The sequence below is a fragment of the Astatotilapia calliptera genome, chromosome 17 (genome assembly GCF_964374335.1).
Source record: "Astatotilapia calliptera chromosome 17, fAstCal68.1, whole genome shotgun sequence".
In the NCBI taxonomy this organism is placed as follows: Eukaryota; Metazoa; Chordata; class Actinopteri; order Cichliformes; family Cichlidae; genus Astatotilapia; species Astatotilapia calliptera.
This window is the reverse complement of record NC_137438.1, coordinates 11977140-11996302: the sequence shown is the minus strand read 5'-3', so window position 1 is coordinate 11996302 and position 19163 is coordinate 11977140. Positions and strand designations below refer to the sequence as shown.

General features: G+C 37.9%; 1 protein-coding gene across 2 annotated transcripts in view; it reads right to left on the bottom strand.

Moving 5' to 3' along the window:
• Window positions 1-19163, bottom strand: part of LOC113008657 (BMP/retinoic acid-inducible neural-specific protein 3-like) — a 62954-nt gene that overhangs the window by 10390 nt on the left and 33401 nt on the right. For both annotated transcript variants that reach the window (XM_080291375.1, XM_026146233.2), the window contains 2 exons: window positions 5594-5699; window positions 4901-5137 (listed from right to left, as the gene is read on the bottom strand). In XM_080291375.1, the coding sequence (XP_080147501.1) occupies window positions 4901-5137; window positions 5594-5699 (343 nt within the window). The remainder of the gene's footprint in view (window positions 1-4900; window positions 5138-5593; window positions 5700-19163) is intronic.

The window sequence follows — 19163 nt, the reverse complement described above, 5'->3', positions numbered from 1 at the left end:
TAAGTGGTTGACTATGAAAATTAAAAACCAGGGTAATATAAATGTGTTCAGTCTGAAAAAAATAACTGTGGGAGTGGCTCAATAGCCACGTGTTTAGCATTGATACAAATGCCTCTAGCATTGAGTGGCTGGTTCTTTACTGCATCTGATTCCCCCTCCTCACATTTCCTGCCTCCTTCCACTGTCTAATAAAATGCCCAAAAGTGATTTTAAAAAAAGGAGCAGTAAATTTCTGATCCTTCAGCCACATTATCAAGATTACACATCGTGCAGCTGGAATCTTTTTTGTCTCTAGCATCCAACTAAAGTCTAACCTTTCCAATAAAGCGTTAATATTACTCACTTTTATTAAGGCCTACAAGTACCTGTGTTATAGATATATTGTGAGGATACAATAAGTAATCAATACTCAGACTATCATTCTTGCTTTTATTTTCTCTTCGTTACAATATTGCAATGGCATTTTATGGGAACGGAGAAAAGTGAACCTATTACTCCATTTTATAGAGTCCATGACCCTATACAGGTTGCCCATTGCCCATAGAGCTGATTTTAACATTTTACTTATTAGTTTTTAAGTCCTTCATGCCCTGGCCCCATAATAAACAGTACTATAAGTATTGAGCCATTCCTCCTTTCTCTATTTCTTGCTAGAAATGTAGTGAAATGTGCAACCATACATGAAGATACAATATATCCGGTAAAAAAATATTATTTCTTTAAGTAGTCCTCAGAGATAGCTGTAGAGGATTCTTGAAGAACATTCCAAAGCTCTTCTCTGAATGTTGGCTTCCTCCTGCTCACATGATAACAACAGTTTGAACCAAAGACTTCAAACTTGGATTCAAGTTTGAAATCTTTTTCAAGATACTCTGCAAGACTTGGCCACTGATTCTCAGTCCATGTTCTTGTGTAATCTGGGATACCTCAGACCCCTTTTCCCCATTTCCCTTCCTTCAAAATGGCTTCTTGTGAAATCATCTAAGTTGCCCAACAAGAAAACTGAAGGGGAGGCTGGAATGGCACCAAAACCTCTGAACAGGTGGATGTAATTGTCAGGTATATTGCCCTGACAGTGTGAGCAGCTGTTAGACAGCACAAAACCCAACGTGAACATCCGTTGACCCATTTGGTGCACTCTATGCAGGATTGTATTAATTGTAGATTGGGGTTTCTAGTCATTTTAACAGAGAGTTTTCCTGCATATTTTAGTTTGCAGTATTCAGTAATTTGGGGGGTTTGAGATTGAGGAATTGTACCACACTTAATGGTGTTTGTAATTTGATTTGATAAGGCTTGAATTTCTTTTTTTATTATAGATTTAATTTGTTGATATTCTAAAAATCTATTCTCGTTAATCCCATGTTGTAAAACTAATCTGTCAAATAGAATAGTCTAGTCTTTCAAATAGATGTACCAAGTATTTAATTCCTTTGAAGTTTATCATATTGTTGTTTTGTAGGATATTAGGGTTGTTCCAGATGGGTGTACATTTACATGGGATTAGTGAAGACTCATTTTTAGAAATTCTTGACAGCCATCCTTCCATTGATGGAAACAATTTATGGTACCTAATGTACCTGATGATGTAGTTTTAAAATTTGTTCTCTATCTTGTATCTATCTGTTGGCACAACATTGGTTTATCCCTTGAGTTAAATTTTTAAATGATTAATCGGTCTGTGTCATGTGAGTTAATAATTTAAAAAAACAAAATGGTCAGGTACAAGGACTAGTCTTGAAAATGAGTGAAAAAGCAGCAAATATCCAAAGAAAAACTTTGAAAGACCTTCAGAAAGCTTGAAGAACTATGTCTCACTATGTCAAAATTAAAAGAAGTCTGGCTCCTTGGAAGCAAATGATAGGCCGTGAGCTCACAGTACTACACACTGTACTACTTGCACAGTAATAGCTCAGCCTCAAATCCTCAGGCAGAAACCTGTTAAAAATTTCTATGTCAGTCTTAAACACAAAATGCAATCGAGCATTTGCTCTAAGGACTCCTTGTTAGTGGAATGGTCTGGCTCGCTTTGTCAGTGTCTTCTTTTAAATCACAGATCAAGACTCACTTCTGTTGCAGTGCTTTTTGTATTTTTTTTTTATTTTTGACATTACTAGCATACTTCCATCTTATTTCTATTCATGTTCATTCCTTACAATGGATTCACATTGTATCTTGTTCTTATTTTGACATTGAACGTTGAGTTTTGACCTGTTTCAGTGGATATGTAAATTGTTTTTGTATTTTCTTTCCAGTAAGTTTGCTGACCCTGTGTTTCTGGGAGGAGTAGCAGATTTGACTTCAAAAATGGGCAAAACAATAGGTACATTCACTTCTTCTTCTTATTATTGATTATTTTATACTGTCATTTGGCTCATTAAGTAGGAAACATATAGAATATAGGTGTACTTTCAGGCTAAAAAACAATACTGATTAATTTAATATAGTTAACATCATGGCAAAATCATAATGTTGAATAACCATGAGAAGGTGGGAATGGCAAGTAACTTCTTAACTAAACTATTATTTTATCACCTAGACAACAATACCTCATCCCTGGAAACTTGCGCTCTAATGACCATTATTATCTTGTCAGCTGCTGAACCCAGGAAGGTAACGGCATTTTCCTTTTGTACAATTTTAAAAATAGAAAACACTGTCAGATTTTCAGGAACACAAGTACAGACACAGCGTGGGTCTTATCAAAAATAACACAAGGAGGCTGAAGGGTAACGACGCGTGTAAGGAGGCTTATTTGGCAGGGTTTTCTTAAATTACTTAATTATGAGGTTATAATTAATAACTTATGCGTCTTAGTAGTCCGGCAACTTTAAGCATGTATTTGACTTAGTGCAACATATTGCAGTTTATTTAGACTAAAGCCTCTTGGATCTCTCTTGGATATGAAGTGCACTCTCTTATTTATGCTCCCCTGAGTCTAGTTTTTCACACTGTTTCAATGCTCTGTTATGACTATGGTTTGTCTTAGCCAAACACTGAGATAGGATACTGATCCAGGTATAAAAAATATGATGTCTTAATTATTAAACAGTTACCACTCAGTGGGTGGTGGGACTTAAAACAAATCATGTCCACCATCCTCTGATGGTAGGAAGCTCATTTAACAATAAGAGTTATGATTATTAATCTCTCTGCTGCTGGTGCGAGTTGTCCTCTATTAGATTGACTATACAAGTAGATCCTCAGGGGTTTCAAGGAAACTTATTTTTCATTATTTAATACAGCAGTGTAACTGCAGTTCTCTGGGCACCTTGCTGCTTAAGTCATTGCCAACTGCGCACTAATCAAGTTGCCCTTAGTACAGAAGCATGTAGCCGGTAATAACACACAGCCAGCTAGGTGCACTGAAAACAGCTTAAGGCAGAGCTGGAAATGAGTGAAACAGCAAGATGCCCTTAGAGCCTGTGGATGCAGCACAGTTTTAATAATGACAGGGGAACATGGATGCAGAGCTATGCTGCAAGATACAGTAAAATTCAAGACTGAGGAAGAAGAGTTTGACATAACGGTCAACGGGTACATTAGTGGAAAAAAATGCAAAAGCTAATGAGACATTGGTTAAAACAACTGCAACATCATTGCTAGTGCTATTACAAAGCTATTAAATTGTGTTCTGCAAACAGATTAGAGCAACTGTATTGTGTTTCAAAAGGCATGACAGCTCCTACCGCAGTGAAGAGCTTACTTCTGACTGAATCACTGTTGACCCAGTAATATTGCTGTAATTGCTCCTCTTTCATGTACTGGACTTTGTAAATCATCCATGCATTTTTTTCCTAAAGACGGGTTCAAAGGTCACAAAAGTGTTATTAATCTGAATGCTCGAAAAGTGGTTCGATTTTCACCAGAGAAATTTTATTAATTTCATTATTATTTACTTAATACCTCTTGCTGTATTAGGCCACTAAGACAAGTGTTACTGATCAATAATCAGTGCTGCTTTACGGCAGGATTGGATTTATAAGATTTTTACATCAACACAATGAAGTAAGGTACCTTCATTTCATTCATTTGTTAAGAGCCTTAACGTAGCTGATATTTAATTGTTTTAGAATACCTCCTCAAAACATCCTTTGTTTTACAGAAATCACACATCTTTTAATATTAATGATCCTCATACTTTGTAAGTCACAGAAAATTGAACATATCATTAAATCATCGAGGCCATGAAGTCAAGCTCAACCGCAATCCAGGAAGATCAGCTGCTCTAATAGAAGTCCACATCAGCTGATGAATGGATAGCTTTTACTCTTTTACACATCCATCTCGCAAATCTTATACAGTGATTGCCATTTGTGTACCCATGTTCATCCATAGAAAGGCAGGGAGGTTCCACCCATGCTGCTAGATAGATATTACTGCAGACAATAGTTATCTGCAGATAATGCAAATAATCTTCTTACTGAATGTAAATCAAAGACAATTAATGTAAGCTGTTGCATGCAAGAATTCCAAATAATACTAAATAAAAGGTGTGTGCTGATATGTACAACTGACAATTTGTTATGATCAGGAAATGGTTTAATAGTTTATTTCCCTCAAAAACCCTGAAAACAGATAAAAACAATAAAATTAAAAAATGTGCAGAACAGGGAAAAAATCTGTTGTGTCTAAGTAAGTTAAATGAACAGGGCTTCTTAGTTGTTTTCATAACCATGTGTGTTTGCAAGAAGCTGCAAACACATGGGTCCAAAAAGTATTACACTGTGTAATGTTGAATTGCTATTGCATAGATTGGATGTAATAGTCCCTTTTTCAAAGATCGTCAGTTTGATTTTTCCATCAGTGCCTCCAACAACAGGGTGCTATTTGCAGTCAGTGAGAGGGTCATTTAAAATGGCATAAATAAATAAATAAATACAAATAATAAAACACTGACCTGACTCTTCAAATTCTTGGTTAGCCATGTTCCAGGAATCTCGGATTTGCAGCAAACTAGCTTCCATAGCCCTCAGATCCACCTCGGGGCAATTACACTGTGGATAGTCGACGGCACACTGGCACCAGCAGTCGTTGTTTCGGCACACAAACTGGCCCTCCTCATTACAGCCAATGTAGCTAAGAGCTGCTTGCACAAACCTGGCCCTCAGATACTCTGGCAGAATGGCCTGGAGGCCTAAGGCAAGGACAAAAACAGGGTGCAAACATGGAAATGTCACATGGATGAATGAAGTGGGAGCTGTAAGCACTTTAGCTACTGCAAAAATTGTGTTTAGATAGCTTTTCTATGGTAGATCTGTAAATCACCGAAGACCAGCTCTCATTTTCTTTCTTTTTTTTGTCTCCCATGCTTGACATACACTTGGCGTCAGATGCAATATGCTGAGATTCACTTTAAGTTTTAGTTTTACTGTGTAGTTCTGCTACTTTTGTTCTGAATCATTACTGCCCAGGATTCACTTCAGAAGTCTGCAAGCAATGCATGGCTAAAAAAGAAAAAAAAAAAAAGCAAAAGAGTGATTGAAGCTAAATTCATTCTGACACTCTCGTGTTGCAGTTATAGGCCTGCCAGAGAACAGACACTGTGACAATTCCATCAGAAATTGGGGGAGTTCAATTATGGATGGCCAACCTTGCAAATGAATCTTGTTTTCAGGGCTCTGAACCAAAACGGAGCTGACAGAGTCGAGGTTGTCATAGTTACTGCATCCAAGAGGACCCGTCCTTGTTTCGGTCACCTAAAGGGAGGAAAACAGAGGGGCATAACAGCAATTCATACTGTGAAAGTAACTCTCTAATGGCATTAAATATACAAACACATACAGAGAGTGAGCTATGACAAAGGAGGATGGAAGCGAACGCAGATCATGCAGAATAAGATTAACAGTCATTCCCTCTACATCTCCTCTTCTGAGAAACACTAAATATATTACAGATTATTTAGACTTCTCCATTGAGCAAATCATATTTAGGATAATGACTCTGTGAGCCAGTGAGCTGGAAATTGAGTTGTGATCGGGTCCGCAGCGTAAGGCGTAATGAGTAAGTTGGGGTGTCATCTGTCAAATTCATCTCTACATTATGTTTACCCAGTATAATACCCACTGACACCAATAACATGCTAAAATGCATTGTAAGCCCGTGTAAGCATGTCATCTTCAATTATACACCTGAGGGTTTGTGTAATTGCTTTGTTCAAACTTTTACAGGAGGCATGCAATATTGTTCCAAGACTACGTAGGTTGAAATATGATGAGAGGATTGGCAGCATACTCATCGCGGTAAACAGTGAAGCCATTTTTCAGACTCGATGATGACAGATTCATTTTTACATGTTAATGTTTTACTGCAAAATGACGGATACAAATACACATTAGATCAGATGCAGTCGGAGGAATGATTTGGTAATCCCATAAATCCTCACAACAGTTCTATTTCTGACGAAACTAAGCAGCACACCAGAGGCTCTGTGCGACTGCAGGAACACAGGAGCACTTTGAAGTGAATCAGCTTCCTCGCATGTTCGTGCTAACACGCTTGCCAGGTATAATGTTCAACCGTTTCATTTTTGCATGCTAACAGTTGCTAATTAGCGCTAAAAACAAAAGATCATTAGCTTTCCAGATATATGATTCATGGTGTAGTCACATAATAACATCCTGTGGTGTACCTCACCATAGAACAGACAGTATTTAACATAGACAAACACACAATAAATAAATATAAGCAACAGAGCATTTTTTTATACAATAAGATATGTAACAGGCAAACAATTTTAAAAAAATGTTGTAAAGTGCAGTTGTCTGCGGCATGTCCGCAGCTCTTTTAAGGCATGACTGGTGGTTTTTGTTTTTAAACTCCTTTACCTTCTTCCAGATGGCAGAGAGACAAACGGAGCCCCGCAAGAGACATGGGAGAAAAAAAAATTACAATGAACTTTTGCGACATCCCGAGTTTGTTTTGCGAGATCTCGCAAAACAAACTCGAGATCTCGCAAAACAAACTCCAGATCTCGCAAAACTAACTCGGGATCTCGCAAAACTTTTGCGAGGTCTCACAAAAGTTGAATTCCAACAATGGCGGCAGCTACTTAGTTGTAATATTACTCTTTCTGGGTCACAAAATAAACTTGTAAGATATTTTGAGGCGTGAATGTAGTGGTGTAAATGTCAAATATCTGCTCGGTTTACAAGACATCACATATTTGCAAAAGTGCTGCGACGTTTTTGGAGATCTGACACCCACCATCTCGAAGCTAACAGGAGGTCGAGACCTACTACAGGAGGAGGAACACCGCTCTCCCGGCACATCGTGCCTCGACCCCCTGGTCGGCTTCGAGCTGGCGGCCTCCGAAGAATGCGGCTAAAAGTTTTGCGAGATCCCAAGTTTGTTTTGCGAGATCTCGCAAAAGTCCGTCTTAATTTTTTTTCCTCCCATGTCCCTTCCGGGGCTCCGTAACAAACAGTTAATTTACTGGAAGGGTTAAGTCTGCAGCAATGCAGCTGGCCTTCTCCTGAACACGGTCAGCATACACCGAGTCTAGGTTTAAGACAGAACTACCCACAATCCCATGTGCTGTTTTTCACTCCCTGGTCCAAGTCCTTCTTGTCCTATTTTGTGTAGCTGTCATTTGCTTAGTGTCATAATGGTGGTAAATTAATACATATCTGGGATCAAAATATATTTACTTTGTATGTGTATTTCATCATCAACATGAACATTAAAATGGCGTGACAAAATGATGAGGCAATTAGAACTAAGAGCAAGTGTGACTGACTGAATATAAACGCATAGTATAAAGCCATATTGGACTGGCTTCATTTTACACTGGCTCTTATGGTAGGCTCTTAGTCTAAATGATGTTCTATATGACTGTTTGTCATTATGTCCCAGAAGGTGATGGAATTATAGTTCTAAAGAAATCTCATTTGTGACAGGCACATCTGTGACATACATTTTAAAGATACAGTTAAGGAACTGACTAACTACCGTACAACCTGGGAAAAAGCACTGAATTTGTACAAAATCTGCACAATTTTGGAAAACTAACCAGGGTGAGAGCCATAATCTTTTCCAAAGATATTGCTGCTTGCTTGTTTGGCTGAACCATCTAGATTTTCCACTAATTTAGCATTTGTCTATATCTAAAATCATTAATTATTTTAGTCATTAGTGCTCAAAACCCAGTGGCATGTCACGGCAAATCCCTTGTTTTCGATGTTTTCTGTGGTGACAAACAGCTTTCGAGCTGTGTGGTGTTTCTAAATTTTCTGTCTTTGAGGCAAACAGATAACACAAAGAAGAAACAGAAACATGGAAACCGTAAACCACTGAAACGTTAATCAAACTAGTTATTCTTATTTAGGTTTCTTTTAAAATCAGTGACACACAAGACAATACTTGGTCATAGGTATATAATGTGAGATTAACACAGTGTAACAAGCTTATTTTTGGCAACTTTTAGTCCACCTGTGGAGGTGCAGAAAACATAACTATACTTCTGGCAGTGGGTGTGTTTGCTTCAATCATGAGCAATCAAGCACCCCATTTTTCAGTCGCTCGAAACAAGCGCAGTTGGCTGTGATGGTAGTCTGACAATTTGGTGACTGAGAGAAGAGAGTGGGGCAGGCTTCACAACGAAAAACTTTACCCAGAGGAAATTGATGTGGCTGTGTGGGAGGTGTAAAGTCTTGATGAAAGAATAAATTACAACTCGAGCAGGCTACTGACAGTTTGAGGAGATTACATTACTGCAGCTTGAGGGAAGTAACAGACTCGGTTTGCACAAGTTTCTCTTTCCCTGAGAGAACTCTTAGATAAGTCATGGAAACAGTTCAGTGACATGAAGCGAGACGCCAAACAAGTTGGCAGAAGTTGTTGATTTGGCACGGACAGCAGGTCATTTACCAGCTCGTTTATAGAGGAAACGGCAGCCTTACCCACATGCCATGCTTCATTATGCGATTATTATTTCTGTACATCTGACAATCTGTTATGTTATTTTCGCATATCTGACAATGTCCCACAGTTATAAAGATTACAAAAAGCTAGTGCAAGAAATTCAAGTGAAGTTAATATTAAAAAGCTACGGCAGACAAACATCACTGGAAACAAGATATGTTCATGAATTGTGAGCGTGGGAAGCGCCAGCTGGAGGAGTTTGTTTTACACACCTGCTCCAAGTCAGGTTAATTGACTCAACAGAAAAGGTCCAAGCAAGTGGGAGTAGGAAAGGAAAAAGCTATGAAAATTCACTAACATATAGACAAGTATGTGCAGGCTTTTCCTCGAAAATCGAGCGTCTATTGGAGAAGAGATGTGTGCATGACAAATGTGCTGCATGCAGTCACTATTGGTTTTCACACAATGTTAAACAGTGAGTCCTGTGTGTAAGTATTGTCCAGATTTTCTGAAATCTCCTGTTTGTTTGAATGAACAGTATGTGTTGTAATCATCACCGCATGCTTTTGTCCGAGCTGCAGACCCAACTCAAGTGATCTTACAGTTTCCTTGGTAAATTCACAAAAACAGCACCTGTTATTTGTACTCGAAGCTTTTCGCTTATCGCATCAAATCGGCGGTATAGGGGAAAAAAAAGAAAAAGCAAAGCTGATTCTATAACAGATGTGAAACTGATGAATGTGCGATGCTAATGCAGCATTTAGGAAAACTAGAACCAAGAAATAAATGACAACAAATCTAACAGAGTGTAGAAGATTAGATAATGTTTCTTGCGCTGCATCTGTTGCTTGCTTGTATGAACAAGTCGGGTGAACCTGTCTTTGCCCTGTTTCTTCATTAATCTCCTCCTGTGTGTCAGGAGGAAATGACTCTCTGGGACAAATGAAGCTTTTGAAGTCATTTAGGCAGATAACTGATCCACAGCTCCACTCGAGCTGAATGTGTTTATTTCTATTACCGGTTGGGTGATCTATTAAAACTCTGCTTATTCTCTACTTTACAACAAATTCTCCATTTCTTTGTCACTCTAAATTAAAATGTTGTAATTTAATGAATGCTTCACTGAATATCATAAGAAAAAGAGAGCAAGACAAAAAGCAAACAATTTATACAGCGACTGCTTCAATTTTCTAGCACCATTAGGCCATTCCTTGCTGTTAATCATAAATTGATGCATTAAGGTGCGTTGAAGAGAAATTGGTTTTAAAATACAGTGACTGAGTGCAAGAATGTGTGGCAGAGTGATTACACTAATAGTATTCCTCTTTGTGCACTGAACAGGGTGACCATCCAAAGCGAGTGTAGTCACTGCTGGCTTTCTCACCGTCCATTTGAAGAAGGTTGTCTTGACATTTTGGCTTAAAACCTTTTCTGTCCTTTGGAAATAAAAGGTTATTTTTAAAAATGGGTTTTGACTCAATTAATCATTTGCACTGTAACGCACCACTCCAAAGTTGGAATGTAAATCTTTTCAGAGGCTTTCTTCTTATGTGCTCAGTCCATTATAATGAAAATTGCAATACAAATTGGTGAAAACAGGGAGAAGCTGTTGCTATTCAGCGTAAAAAGCCAGAAAATGGCATAGGTCAGCATGCAGCGAAAGCAAACTTACATGACCTACAACCTTACATTTGACTCAAAAGAGTCAAGTACACAACTTAATAAATGTCTCAAGCCAGCTAAATTAAGCACAAAATCTGAACAAACTGAGAGGTGTTACAGTTCAGAGATTTTTACACAAGATGTGATCCAATGTGGAACTCTGCATAAATAGAACATCACTTCAGGCACATGTCAATGCTTTTTAAGGTTATAGTATGTCCTTTAAGGCAGTAAAATGACACATGGAAAGGTTAGGTTCTACGTCAGGGTTAGGGCATCATTCTTGGAGGTGAAATAACAACATTATAAAAATGTGCAGTAAAAAGCCACAAAACGGCTTGCAGTGTTATTCATAATACTAGGTTGTGTGGTGATAAAGACACGCTGAACTCTAAACAGATTCTTTCTCGAAAAGCCCATTTTTATGGAGTGAATGTTAAATCTGCTGAAGAAGATGTGTTAAAACTTGGGCGTGAGAAAAGTTGGGGAACGAGAGAACAACTTTTGATAGGGGTGTAAAAAAAACTATTCCAAGGAGCCTTGAAACATGCAAACTATATCCAAGTCCCTCCAAAACACCAGATTTGTGCTGACAAAACAGTCACCCATTTCTCCTGTCCTTTTGAGCTTATATAGTTTGTGAGCAATCTCAGCTCAATCATTGTTGACAAAAGCTTAATTTAGCGCATGTGTATATGCATGCAGGATCCACAGGCACCAAAGATAAGCTGACAACCTGAAGGGAAATCCATCTCTGTCGCTGTCACTCGTGAATTATTGCCAAAAACCATGACGCTGTCTTCTTTTAATAATTTCCCAAGAGTCCAATAAAAGTAACTCCATCTCCTTGCCAGATTAATGACGGCAACTGTGGTATCCAGCCAGGAGGAAAAGGAAGACTTTTGCCGCTGTGGGCAGAAAAGTTGTCTCTTTTGACATCTGCTTTTGACAACTACAAGGTCAATGAATAACACAGAGTGCAAAGAGACGTGCAGAGGAATAATGGCTGGGAGCTCTATATCTGCTGTATGCATGCACACATTGTATCAATACCCCATAAAATAAAAAACTTACTGAGCAAGTATTTTTCAATTTACAAAAAATATAGTCTATTGCTTATTAAAAAAATCACAATTTTCATTCTCCAGGACAGGGAGACAGCAGTAAAGCATTGGAGAGAGATGGACTTCCATTCTTCTTTTTGTTATGGATGCCTTAATGCTATTAATTAAAATCCAAGCAGCCTATATAGTGACATACAAATTAATTTCTAACACAGACAGATGTCCAACTTAACTTATCTAAAGATGGCTTTTCTATGCATAGCAATGAGGCCATCTGCAAAAGGAACCCAGTGGAGCAGAGCATGTGTGCACAGTCAGCCTTCCCTATTAGAAAGCAACCCAAAAATGAAAAAAAAAAGTTTTTTGCTAAAGGAGTCAAGACTTTTTTTTTTTAAACTGTGATCAGTAAAAGCCACGGATCCGTTGGCGGGGGAATTATTAATGCACCATAATTGTATACAAGATAACTGTGCTGACTATGTTTGAATAACTAACAGCTGCATTTAATGGAACATTTAATTGCGCTTAAAGGCTTTTGTAGAATAAGCGCTTTGTGACGCTCATACATGCTGTGGACGTGACACTTTTCACTATACCCTCCAGGCTTACCTTTTGATTAACTTATTACAAGCCTAGTGCTCATTTAGAATTCACTAAACCTAAAACCATATTTAAAAAAATATTGGTTCATAAGACAAGTATTTTTAATCACAATTTTTAAAAGATCAAGTTCTAAACTTTGCTGAAACAGGCATCACCATAACACGATCATTGTAACAAAGTCCCATAGATTTCCGATAAAGATTTGATAACTGAAATGAAAGCCTTTTGTATTCTCTGGATGGCAACAATGAACAATACAAATATAATGAGCATGAAAATTAAAAAACAAACAAAAAAAACCCCACAAAAATGCCTTCTATAATAAAACCTGAAAAAATATATTGGCTAAAATAATCAACCTACTGTTAAAGCAAATATGGCACATGAAAATATTCCACTCTAGAATTAATAGATAAATCCTGTTAAAATGATCCATTAAGTTGTTATTACTGAATATTTAAATTACTGTCTCCCTCCCACATTACATTCCTCTTTCGACCGCTTTGCACATAGTACATGAACTATCAACCTTTTTTGAGCTGGTTGGTGAAAAACAATGGTCCAATTTTTGCTGAATACGAATCTACAAAAAGGGGTTTAAAAGCTAGGAATACCATGACGATAACCTCAGCATAATTTACCATGAACAATTAACTGACCTCAAGCTAAAACTCTGCCAGTGAACCTGACACTTCCCCATGCCAACGTCAAGATTGCTCTGCCTATTTCCTTTTGAGTTAACCTACAAGCAAATATAAGTGGGCTACTTAAAATACTTTAGCCAGCAGACAGTCTTGTTGCTACACACCACTCTGCAACCCTCTTCCAGTCTAAGTTTCCACCATTCATTTTTGTTTCTTTCTCCCCTTGACTTTACTGGCTTTAAAAAAAAATATTTCATGTTCTTTGACATGGAAGAGCAGGGTTGTGTTCTCCAATCATAGGCTATACAAGTGGCTGGCAGGTGTGGGAACAGAAACATTCTGGCAAATATGAATTAGTAGAGATGAAATAACAATCCTACTTTGACTAAAGAGGTTCTAAAAGAAGTGTTACTAGTACAGTGCTATGTGGCTACTATAAGCTGCATCTATGCAGAGGTGCTCTTATTTCCACCCACAGTCCAGCTGGGTATATGTTGGGTTAATTTTGGCTTCTAATTTAGCTTTAGGTGTTGATTGAACATGAACGGTTGTCTGTCTTTCTGAGTTGGTCATGTAATAGACTAGTTTAACGCTGAAACCTAGCTGGATGAGCGACTGAGAAAAATTGAGTGCTCTGGAAGTCTACTAAAAGAATGAATACCTCTTTTTCCAAAGATAATCTCATATTTAGAGTCTCTAAAATTTCCAACAGGCATTTAACAAAACTGAGATCTGAAATGCTGTTTTTAACTCATTTTATTTTTATAATTCAGTGAGCTTTTTTACCCACACATTTGTTGTGGTACCTCACTTGTTTGTTTGCGTTTTTCCTTTAATTTGTCTCTATAGTCAAGCAAAGCAGGCATTCCCCAGTGACCCCTGAAGGCATCCTCCTCAGCTTCTTCTTACACTCTTGTCTGTAAAATATGTAGGTCTGCTGCTGCCACACACATTCGTTCAGGGGAAACACTGCTGCTTGTAAAGTTAACATTGCTCCCCTCTGAGATGGCACAGTGGCCCAACACACAAGTGCGCCATTTTGACTTTTGGAGCAGGTGAGAGCCAGAGCCAGGATTTGGCATCGTAACTGGACTAAGCACAGCACAGCTGCTTGTTTTCCTCAGTTTTCACAGTGGAAGAAGATAGATGGTGAATCTCACGTCTCCCACTGGAAAGGTTGTGTACACACAGAGTAAAGGACACCTCAATTTCTCCCTCTAGTTCAAATCTGTTTTATTTGGTAGAGCAGCAGTGAAGCTGTTTCACTGCAACCAGATAAACATGATAACAGAAAAGAAGAAAACAGAGCAAATTCAATAAGATTATTCAACAGGAAGCACATGAAATCAAACAAATCTGACCAACCTCAAAATCAGCTCTCTTTTTTGTTAACGTAAAAAAACATAAAAGTATAATCAATAAAGGCACTCAAAATGTTACCACAATAAAATGAATATAACCTTTTGTGACGCTGACCCTGCAAGCATGACAAATGGAAGCTGTTTGATTAGTGTGATACTTTCAAAGTATTATCTAAAATGTGTGAACATCAGTATTATCTCTCTATTTCACACTCTCTGACAAGTAAAATGGAAACTTATTGACTGAGAATAATGACTATAAAAGCCTGGGACTAAAATACTAATAATCAGAACACTGAAGGGCACAAATGCTTATTTCTATTATGCTCCATCACAGATATTAAACTGATGCAGTTTCCAATAATAAATATGCTCAAAATCAGTTATAGAAAACCAAATGCATAGAACAAATTTACATTTTGTTTTTTTGCAACACCTCGAGTGGAATTAAATTTTTAGCTCCAGGTATTTTTTTTGCAGCACTTTATTGATTTAAACACAAACTCACAGTCTTATGTAGATATTTGATGCACTTACATTACTTACGCTTTTATTTTAATATTCTGGAAAAACACTTTTTAACCCACCCATATGTTCATACATACGGAGCCCCGCAAGGGACATGGGAGTAAAAAAAATTAAGAAGACTTAATTTTTTTAAATATTTTAATATTTTTTATATATATATATATATATATATATATATATATATATATATATATATATATATATATATATATATATATATATATATATATATATATAGTTAAAAAAAACAGTTCATCCTAACTGGAATGCACTTGATTTTTCACAGACTTACTAAGAAATATTTTCTTTCTGACAACTGACTGACAAGAAATCATTAGAGATACAGTTTTGTTTGATTTAATTCTAGATGAACTGAAGCTAACAAATTAAATAAAATTTAATTTGTAATTACCTTGATAAAAGGTAATTACGCCACAAGTTGGCTGTTAAGATACCTGTCTTTTCTGAATCAGATTATGAAGTGTCTTGCCAGGCAAGTAAATGGATGATAGCCTGTGTGTTACTAGTGTGAAGCCTTGGCAGGGCAAAATATCACTTAGCCCTTTAACATGTTCCACTGATACAGATGGCTCTGAGGCACATTCATTATTTAAAAATGTGGCTTTAATATTATTATAATACAAGTTAGGAGCATTTTACTGATGAACATTCATCACTGCTGCAAATCTCTCATATGAATAATTCCACAAAACAGCATAAAATGTCACTTAGTGAGCTTGTGTTGTCAGATGTTTGAGCAACAATGGACTTTGAATGGCTGCACTTTCTGCTTGCTGGAGAAAAAAAGTACAAGATGACATTAATGTTTCATGTTTAAAAAAAAATTCATCGCTCATCTCAAAATTGCCTCATTCTCTGCACCTTCAAGAATTGCTGTTCCCTTAATCACCACGGCGTAGTGGATGTGCAAATCCACATTTGCATCTGAGATACGTTTCCGCCTGTTTATTCAGTCTTTGAGGATTTCCGTGCATGTTTAAGACCACTTTGTTGCACTGGCTTACACTCTAATGTCAACCAAAGGGGGGGATAAGCTTATAAAGTATAAGCAAGAAAAAAGAGGAGGAGGAAGCAAATAGCATCAGAATGTGATTATTGTGTGGCTTTTGGAATGGGGGAAAAAGGCACGGGGGGAAAGTGCAATTTAATACTCAATGTGCTTTTATGTTCACTAGGGGAAACTAAGCTATGCTTTTTTACTGCAAGTAGTGGAAGAGGGGCGAGGGAGCAAATTTGACTGTGTTGTTTTAGCTCCTCGGGCCTCACCTCTGTTAACCTACAGCACATGAAAAAGAGGAAGCTGGGAGAAGAGATCTCCCAGCTTCTTCTTGACATCTAAAGTCAGATTTCAGCTTTGCCATAATCAGCTTCTTCGTCTACAACATATCAAGGAAGGGAACTTGTGTTAAAATTTGGTGAAGAACATGGTTAAGAGCTAAAAAGAAGAGCATTTATCTTCCTTTCTGAATAATGGCCATGAAAAAAAAGATCTGTCCATAATGAATTATTCATCCATGCTCACGATGACAAAGTACTTTGTCTTTTTTCATTTGGTTTTCTTTATCATCGCATCAAAACAGCCTCAAACTTTGGAAGCCCTGTGCTCTGAAATTGTTGCTCAGCAGCAGTTATCTGCTAATCTTCAGATGCTCAAACTTTATTTGTGCGCTCCTTAACTTGGACAAACTGAGTGTAATGGCTGAACAGCTAAGGCAGGCACAGCAGATTGGGTCAAGCAATCCTTATCACTTCTCCTTCCTGTCAGTAATATTCCCCTCACAAGCTTAGTTTAATGAATCTTCAATGTGGACGAGCTGGTGCAGCAAATAAAAGGTAAGTAGGATGACTATTGCAACTTTTCCTGTGTACTTGGATCCTGGGCTAAAAGGCCCTCTAAATAAGGCTTTTCTGTCCTCGTCTCATCTCTTCCACTCACCCGCATATGACACCTTAACTCGTACCGCAAAATGTTTGACAAATGACGGCAGCTCTCAAAGGAAATTACTGAAATGGAAGGGCTGATTCATCACACTATGTAACAGCAGAGCCATTTTTTTCTTTTTTGCACTCCTATCTCATTTTTCCCGTCTTTGATTATTTTCCAGAGCTTCTTCGCTCAGTCCTACAGGCCTTCAGGCCAAGCGTTTCCACCATTTAAATATGTTATCTCTTAAAACCAGGGGACCAATGCTCTTCTTAAAGGCAGCTTTGTTTTGGCATTCGTCTTCATTTGGGTGAGGTAAAAATCCATGTTTGAAATTAAAGGCTGGTGATGCTGTGAATATTTTACATCAGTCACCTGAAAATGCCTCACAAACAAACGTACCCTAGAGGGCTTTTTCTCTATTCATCTCAGTCAGAGGGGTTTTTAGCAGCACTTTGGTTCAGTGGTGGCTGCCAAATCAGCTCAACGTCCTCTTGCCAATTCACTTTAGAGAATGTACAGTTTTATCTCTGATGGACTGCGTAGTGGGGCATCACTAAGGACAAGTCAATGAAGAATAGGCTGCATCTGAGGAAAAAAAGCAGGCAGTTTGGCTTTTTTTTTTTCTTTGTTACTGCAGCTACAACAAGGAAACAGACCGGACAGTCAAGTTCTATTTTTTTTTTTCCAAAGTGAACAAAGCCCTGACCATGTTTGCTCAAACCTGTTTAATATTAGTTTATAGATGCTGTTTATTTGTGATTTGGACGGTATTCAGTTTTCAATGTAGGAATTTAGATAATAATTTGATGTTTAATATGAAAAATTTCAGCAATTTCAACTGGGGCACAATACATCTTGCTCACGCTCAGCAGTGATCATTACACTTCCGTTCACCTCATTGTTGTGCTAATTAGCAACTTTGTCTTCCAGAATTATCTCTTTCATACTCAGTGAAAAATCTATAGCTGATGTAGCTTCTGCTCTCTCTTTCTCTCTCACAGCAGCTGCACCCACACAGAGGCTGTGAACTGTTTGAGAGAACAAAGTAAGACAACTTCTGTTGCTTCTTTCTCTCTCAGTGATAACTTTCAATGTAAAGACACAGCACACCCATTAACATTTGTATATGGTGATCTTTTCAGACATGTCACAGTTCTAAAATCACCCATCCACCAAGGGTTTTTATTCACACTAACTACATGCTTATCCACTTCACCTAACATTCCTTTTATAAGAGGGTTAATAATGGTTTGGTTTTTCCTACAAACACTGTTGCCTCATTTAGCAATGCATGTGGATGACTTCGTAACTTTGTGAAGTTACAGTTAAAAAAAACAAAACTTGCACACATAATTACTACTTATTTTTTCGAACAGGCCCTGTTTACCCTGTCTAGTAATTTTGGATTGTTCATGCTTGGCTTCTTCAAAAAGGGCTGTCTTTATCATAATAGATTATTTCAGTAGGTAAAAAAGTGGGCTGCAATGATTCAGATTCCACCACAATCGGTTCATAAATTTTTTTTAAAAAAGGCAGTTTAATACAAAATACTGTGAAGTGACATCGTTTTTTATATGTTGCAGTCTGGCAGTCCTTTCCATTGAAGACATGGACATAGTTAAATTACCACATAATTACCACCTGCACATTCTGTAAATCTTTTTTCCTACTGATCCCTAACATGTGTCCATGCTGTAAATGCCAATAAAGTTGTGGTCAGAGGACGTTAGTATCTAAAAAGCTCTTATGAAGGCAAACGACCACAGATAGGGTAACACTTTCTAAGATTATGAAATTCATTATTAATTACCAAACAAATAAGCTAGTACTAACTCTGGAACCTTCAGTGTGTAGGGTTGGGGAACTCCAGGCCTCAAGTGCTGGTGTCCTGCAGGTTTTAGATCTCACCCTGGGACAACCAGTGTTGGGACTAACGCGTTATTAAGTAACGCGTTACAGTAACTACGTTATTATTGTGGTAACGAGCACGGTAACTAGTTATTATGCCAAAACCGGGAACGCGTTACTCGTTACTGGGATTTAGAGAGGCTCGTTATTCGTTAATTCGTGTGGTGGCTATCGCGGAGCTTCCACAGATTCAATAACATTAGCAAGTGGTGGAAGTCAGCAGGTGGATGAAGGAAAAGGGAGGCAAGAGGAGAGACCCGAAGCGGCCGCTGGTCCGAGAGTGTCAGGTGAACTGATCTTCAGGTAAGAAGTTATAACCTGCAGTCCATCTGGGTCAGATATGAACCAAGTTTAGGTGGAGTTTATTTTTGTTATGCTGACTTTTTCGTATTTCGTGCTAGCTAGCATGACGGAGTTTCTATACAGCTGGGTGGGTGCTATGTTACTGATGTTGAACTTTATTTTGTTCATAAGGTTAATTATTAGAGTTGCCAACCGTCCCGTAAAAAACGGAATCGTCTCGTATTCAGAGAAAATATCACGCGTTTCGTATTGAGGTGAAAAGGAACACAGTTTGTCCCGG